This window comes from Engraulis encrasicolus, chromosome 8 (assembly GCF_034702125.1).
Source record: "Engraulis encrasicolus isolate BLACKSEA-1 chromosome 8, IST_EnEncr_1.0, whole genome shotgun sequence".
Taxonomy (NCBI): Eukaryota; Metazoa; Chordata; class Actinopteri; order Clupeiformes; family Engraulidae; genus Engraulis; species Engraulis encrasicolus.
In genome coordinates, this window is record NC_085864.1 from 36128521 (window position 1) to 36136020 (window position 7500).

General features: G+C 43.8%; 1 protein-coding gene across 1 annotated transcript in view; it reads left to right on the top strand.

Moving 5' to 3' along the window:
* scarf1 (scavenger receptor class F, member 1) overlaps positions 1–7500 on the top strand; it is a 17936-nt gene that overhangs the window by 3878 nt on the left and 6558 nt on the right. Inside the window, exons 4-8 of the mRNA XM_063205593.1 lie at positions 122–468; positions 1311–1498; positions 2917–3135; positions 6096–6224; positions 6969–7072. Of these exons, the coding sequence (XP_063061663.1) occupies positions 122–468; positions 1311–1498; positions 2917–3135; positions 6096–6224; positions 6969–7072 (987 nt within the window). The remainder of the gene's footprint in view (positions 1–121; positions 469–1310; positions 1499–2916; positions 3136–6095; positions 6225–6968; positions 7073–7500) is intronic.

A 7500-nucleotide genomic window follows, 5' to 3' on the forward strand; every position in this document is an offset into this window, starting at 1 on the left:
CCCCTTGTCAGCTGAATATAAATATTATGTCTAATATTTATAGTCTGTCTGTCTGTCTATCTGTCTGTCTGCCAAAGAAGCGTAACAATGTCTTCCACTCTCCGCTGCTTCGCCATTGCAGGCTGCCCGCCCGAGTACTGGGGGTCCGACTGCCGCGAGTTCTGCCTGTGCCACCCGCACGGCACCTGCGACCCGGCCACGGGCGAGTGCACCTGCCTGCCCAACCGCTGGGGCCCGCTGTGCCAGCACGAGTGCACGTGCGGTCGCCACGGCCGCTGCCACCCGCTCCACGGCAACTGCACGTGCGAGGAGGGCTGGTGGACGCCCACCTGCTCCAAGATGTGCCAGTGCTTCCACCAGGGCACGGCGCGCTGCGACGCGGCCACAGGCCACTGCGCCTGCAACCGGGGCTTCTGGGGCCTGAAGTGCAGCCTGCGCTGCAACTGCTACATCTCGGCGTGCGACCAGGTGTTATGAAGTTATGAACTCTCTCCCTGTTAACTCTCCTAACATTACGTGGGCATTAAAACGTGTTAGTCAGTATGTACAATACTAAGTGCATGAACGCTGTGTAAGGGCGACCAAACATGCCTGCTAAGACCCATATGGCAAACGCAAGCACTGACGTCTGTGTCGTACAGCTCAGTCTCCAGAGCCTGTTCACTAGCCAACCTCTCAGGTGTTCTCCCACTTTCCTTTTCAAGATGGCTCCCACTGCTCTTACAGGTTTTCTCAATTGGTTTTGTGCATTTCTCGAATCTTACTCGCATTTTGCAAAACATCACGTTCATTTCCAAAAAAGATTTAACAAGTGGCAAAACACCATGGATGACCTGCAAAACCCAATCTCTTGCTCAAAACCCTTGGCCAATCTCTCAAAACCAGGTTTTTGTGTCTGTGAACGTGTCAGAGCTAAAATGTTATGTCACTGTGTAAATGTTTTGGGGAATGAGATCTTTCATGGATTATCATAACAAAGCATTTTGCAGAACACGACAAAATCAATTGATAATGTACAAAAACACTGAGAATTGTACACAACCATTTGCATGGTGATGAAAGCATTTGCTAAATGCTGAAAACTACGAGAAAGGTATTTTACCATGTGCACAGGTAACAGCAGGAAGTCACAATTGAACAAGAAGTTTTGAGAATGATTATTCTGTTGTGAGAAATGTACAAAACCAATTGAGAAAAACTGTAATAGGCACAGAGCCTCAAAGGGTAGTCGGTGCCCCCATGTGGTGTGGATGTGGTACTGTGCTGACAAGTCCACATGCAACTAACCCAATACCCCTCCGTAACACCAGGGCACGGGGCACTGCCGCTGTGACGAGGGCTGGTGGGGGCCCGGCTGCGACCGGCGATGCAACTGCGACTTCCAGCACGCCACCTGTGACCCCTCGACTGGGGACTGCCTGTGCGACCCCGGATACAAGAACCCTGTGTGCCATGAGCCTTGCGGCCCTGGGTACTATGGAAGGGGATGCCAGAGCAAGTAAGAAAGCGAATTCTGCCCTACAAAGCAAAAAGGCAGTAACTGCATTGCTGTTTAAAATGAGTTACTATGACTTTAATGCCATATATATCAAAGTCTAAAGTTAAATAAAATGATTGATCTGAAAAGAAGGTGGTAATATAAAGTAACAAAACTGTCACATGTCAGTAATCTCCCAAAAACTACCTGTACTGGATTACAGTATCATTTTAAAGTCAACTGACTCAGTTTTGAGCTCTGCGCAGTTACTGCCTTTTTGCTTTGTAGGGCAGAATTGAAGAACGTTTGTTTTTGCCATGGTAGAGAAATGTGCACCATAATGTTAACATGTCACGACACAGTGTTATACATTCACTGTTACCAGAATGGCAATGACCAAGTCGTACTGCATTACTAAGGGCCCTGTGTTATGTCATAGTAGTGTAGTATTATGGTAGCAAACTTTTCAATGAGTATTACAGCGTTTCACTGGTGGAAGGAAGTGCATTGTGGGGCTACACAGCTATGAGTTTAGGTACAAGTCCCTTTGCAGCCCTGTCTACTGTGGCAGAGGAAATGTTTTTTTTAATATTGTAGAAACGTGCAAGCAAGCACCGCGTTGTTCCTGTAAATGACCGTGAGAAAAGGTACAAGGAAGCGTGTGCCATGAGCCCTGCAGTCCTGGGTACAGTGGCAGAGGGTGTCAGAGCAGGTGAAGCATGTGAAGAGAGGAAAGCTGCATCAGGGTGCAGGAGGGAGGGAGGGAGGGAGGGAGGGTGTTGATTAATTGTGTGTGTGTGATGATAGCGAATATAGCATGGGTCACACCCCTTTACCGCCATGGAAGAGGATGCCAGCCGAGGTGAAGAGGCGAGTAGTAACATTCACTGACACTGGAACAAGCATCATTTTTTATAAAAACGACTGCAGGCTGTTGATGTACACAGTATGGCTTTGCAGCCTTGACCATTGGTAGGGTATTGGATATTGGCAAACAAGGAAAGCTGTGTAGGCCTATTTTTCCCAGTTTCGGAACATGCAAGCAACATCTTGTTAAATGGCTGCAGGGTCTTGAACAGTTACACTAGACAGATGTTTACTAGAAATAGGATGTTTGTCATTTCCCTACGGTTTGCCATCTAAACCTACCACAGTTACTCACTTGTTTTCCACTAGCATCTCTTTTACCGGCTAGCCTCATGATGCACACCATTCTGCTGTATTTGTTATTGAAAAAACCTTACTTCCATAGTACCAGGGCTGGACTGGCCATCTGGCATAGTGGGCATTTCCCAGTGGGCCCGGCACCCTCGTGGGCCCCTATTTTCAGAAATGTAAAAAAAAATGAAATGAGGCTTTGTATTTGATTTGTCATCCATTCCTTTTGAATTTGTGTCTTTTTCTATTGTATTTATATTTTGTACTGTGTGTGTCTGTAGGTGTGGACAGTGTTTGAAGGGTGATACGTGCAATAGGGTGAACGGCTCCTGTGCCGCCTGCAATCCAGGATGGAACGGAACGCGTTGTGACCAGCTGTGTCCGTCTGGACTCTATGGTGACCGGTGTAGTCAAACATGTCCGCCGTGTAGGAACCAAGAAGCTTGCAGCCCAGTGAACGGGGAGTGCACTCGCTGCAACCCCGGCCGGACTGGACCCAGGTGAGATTATTGCCTTGTGCTCACACATATACAGTATGTTCCTGGTTCATTATTAGGAAACTAGACACAATAAAAAGAAACTAGACACAGCAAAAAAGGGGGTCAAAATTCCAGATTAAGCTTTTAGAAGTCTAGATAGAGTGTTTAAAACAGCGTCAAATCACTCGAACAGTAGATCAAAAGCCAGCTCTAAATTCTGCAGGTGGCCAGTGTTACTGTAATGCAACTCTACAGTGAGATGATTTCTTCACATAGGCCTACCAGTGCTGATCTTCACACCAGAGGCCTACTGAGTACAATTGACACTGACAATGTGACACTGACCATTGAGTAAAATGTAAATGTAGAGTAGACGTATTATTATGATATATATTTATATACGTACATTATACCTCTGTATTGCAGTTTTACACACCAGTAGTTGTATACCTCCGCAAATGAAACCTGTAGCTCTGTGTGCCAAAAGGGGACGCATGCATCAGTCATCACTTGATGTTTGTGTTTGTGAATGTACTCACGCTGACATATAGAACAAGAGATGGCACTGTTCCACAGTCAAGTCTGCGTGTGTGTGTGTGTGTGTGTGTGTGTGTGTGTGTGTGTGTGTGTGTGTGTGTGTGTGTGTGTGTGTGTGTGTGTGTGTGAGTGACAGAGACAGAGAGAGTGGCAGAGAGAGAGAGAGAGAGAGAGAGAGAGAGAGAGAGAGAGAGAGAGAGAGAGAGAGAGAGAGAGAGAGAGAGAGAGAGAGAGAGAGAGCTAACTGCTTGTAATTTGAACAAGAGAGGCCTCTGTCCAGGAATGAGGTGTGTACGTGGGTGCGGCCATGCGTGCGTGTGTGTGTCCCTGTGCCAAGGGCAGCATGTGTAGCTGCAGGCCAGGCATGATTGGCCAGACACCATCCATAGATCTCCAGTAGTCATCACCGTTACCTTGAGTTGAAGGAGAGGATTGTGCACATCCCAGGGAAAGGTGCAGGACGAAGTTTTCAGAGTGAGAAGTCCGCCATGAAATAATAAAATACAACAAAAAGGATTCTAAGCGTGCGGACTTCTCACTCTGAAAATCACTGTTACCTTGTCCTCTGCCCCCTGCTCAACTCAGGCAGACAACCGAGCATCCTCCATGCGCGAACAGAGAGACTGAGGAAGAGTTGTTATCCTCAGGCTGCTGAACTCGTCCCATTTTAAAAAACCTTTTTGTTTTGATTTCTTGTTTCTTATTTTAATTCTTCTTCTTTTTTTTTTTACTTCTTTTGGATGCAGAGCTTATGACCCCCTCATTATTTCACTGAAAGTAGCCTATATGTACGTGACAGAAGCACTTCAACTTCAACATGAACTTGAGTGTTGAACTGGCTTTGTGGCATTTTAATGAATTCCGTTTGTGGATGCACTCCGCTGTTTGCTGAGGAAACCTTAAAACAATATCGCAACATTACCAGGAATTTGCCCACATACTTTACTATTACATTACAACACCCCCCCCCCAACCCCCACCCCCCACCCCAATAACATGGTTTGATTTAGGCTATGTAGAGATATAGACCAGGGCTATTCAAATGGCGGCCCTGAGGCCAGATGCGGCCCTTGAACTGCAAGGCTCTGGCCCCCCACGAGGTCAGAACAAAATGGAAACTTTTAGAGATAAAAGTATGGGTTCTGTATTGAGCCAAAACAGGGCAGGAAATTACATCTAAGAAATGCAAAATTTTCTGGTGGAAGACCCCCAAACCCCCCGCCTCAATGAGAAATGTCCAATATTTCTTACATTGACAGTTGGCAACCATAATACATATTCGAAAAACTGGCCCTCTGTGACATTTAATTGAATAGCCCTGATGTAGACTACTGGAAAAACATAATCTCTCAGTTCTGACATTGTATCTAACGCACAGGCTAGATATGGCTGCAGTCTAGGTGCCCCGACCTGCCAGGGGGCCCCTTACTGGCCAAAAGTGGAAAATTGCAGAATTGTGACAAGATTCAATATTGAAAAATTCATCCGTCATGTTGAGTGCACTTGGTAGATATGTTACCCTTATTTCCTAGCTTGTAATTATGACACTGCATATGTTAATTTGTCGTGAAACCCCAGGCCATCTTAATCCGGTCCTGCCTGCGTGTGGTAGTAACTCATAGCTGCTTGTGTTGGCCACTACTGTATGCAGGTGAAACTCAGGATTGTAGCACTGGAAGAGCAACACAGGAAATGAATCAGCACTTCCTGTTTTTAAATCTGCTCTGCTGCACACGGAAATCAAATGATGCACATCTCTGTTTAAAATATTTTCTATAAAAACAGCTATCACAAATAGTGTACAGCAGGGGTGTCAAACTGAAATAGACTGAGGGCCAAAAACAAAATCTGCAATGAAGTAGCGGGCATAACTCAGTAGTATTTATTTAAAAAAAAAGAATAGAACTAAGATTCAATTGTTCTGCATATTGTGTTCCATATGAGTGTGAGCTGTTTCATTGGCCTTGGCCCACTCATATTCCTGTGACACACCAAATTTCATATCCAAGTCTTTTTGGGCAATACATTACTGTAGTAAGACTCGGTTTGTCATCTCAATGAGATTCTCCCATAGAGAACTCCAAGAACCGGGGACATATATGTCCTTATGTTTTTTGTGTGAAGTAGCAAAATAAGCACAGGGACAGGCAGACATAGGGACTCAAAAACAGTACCATGTTCCTCTGTCTTGATTTGTGTCTGTTTATGCTCAGAAAATCTTTGTATGTTTTGTCCGAATTTAGGAATAATATGAGGAGAACCACTTAGTATGTATGTGTGTGCAAAATGTTTGTTACACAGGAAATAGTGCAGAGTTAGTTCAACATATCATTTAAAACTCACAATGGCCACACTCTCCAAGTGTTTTTAACATTGTAACACTGTATTGAACACTGTAAAATCTGTGTATGACAGTAAACTGCCCTTGTTGTGACTGTTGAAAGGTGTGACAAGCTGTGCCCAGAGGGGAGGTTCGGAGAGGGCTGCCGTTACCGCTGCGGCCTCTGTATCCACGGCCACTGTGACCCTGTGACAGGAAGCTGCCTGTGCCAGTCCGGCTTCCAGGGACACAGGTCAGAACTTTGGGATTTCCACAAATATTGAAGCAAAAAAATAAAGCGGAAATGTCTGCAAACTTGAATCCTTTTTGTTTTTTTGGGCTTTTTTAAACTGTCAAGCTTTCGTTCTCACAGACCTTCCCCAGGGCACCTCAGGAATCTGTTTGACATACTGAAATACCTCAGTGACTGCAGATTGCTTTAAAATTGCTCAGGGTCAATTACTGTTTGAAGGCTACAACATACAATTCTATAGTGTTTTCTTGTCATCTAATTTTCTGCAAATGATGCTTATACTCTCTCCTAAGACTACTGTTTCTTCTCTTGAGACCTTTTTTTTGTTTGACATGTACGTACATTATGCCCGTGTTTACAGTATTGGTGACATAGTACATTAAAAAAGCTCAGCACCAACTGCAGGGAACAAAAAATCCTGCAATGTACAATTCTCATGTTTTGTGAATATTACACATAGTTCTGCTAGTCTTTCCAAGTTATGTTCTTACTACAGTACACCCCATAAGATTTCTAACATAAGATTTCTTATATTTAAAAAAATGCGTAATGTTGTGTCAATGTATACCATGCATGTCAACATGCTCTGATCATGTCAGTGAGTAGTGTGTATCTATGCCTCTAACATAACATTTCTTATATTTCAAAATGCTGTAAAGTTGTGTTAATGTACACTATGAATGTCAACCTGCTCTGACCGTGTTAGTAAGTAGTGTGTCTTCTATGTCTTCTACAACTCCGCAGCTGCAATGACACGTGTCCAGATCACCTGTATGGCGCTAACTGCTCCTCCGCTTGCCACTGCACCCAAGTGGCCTGCCACCCTGAAACTGGAGCCTGCCTATACAGTACGTGCCTTAGCCCATAATAATAATGATAATAACAGTTATAATAATAATAATAATAATAACAATAATAACAATACTACTACTACTATTACTACTACAACTACTACTACTACTACTACTACTACTACTACTAATAATAATAATAATAATAATAATAATAATAACAATACTACTACTACTACTACTACTACTACTACTACTACTACTACTACTACTACTACTACTACTACCACCACTACTACTAATAATAATAATAACAATACTACTACTACTACTACTACTACTACTACTACTACTACCACTACTACTAATAATAATGATAGCTAGAAATGCACTCAGAGAGTGCAGACCTCTGCCAAGGAAGCTGTGTGATAGAACATTTGACTAAGTTACATCCTCATTTGTTCAAGTCTTTCTGTCTTATTTTT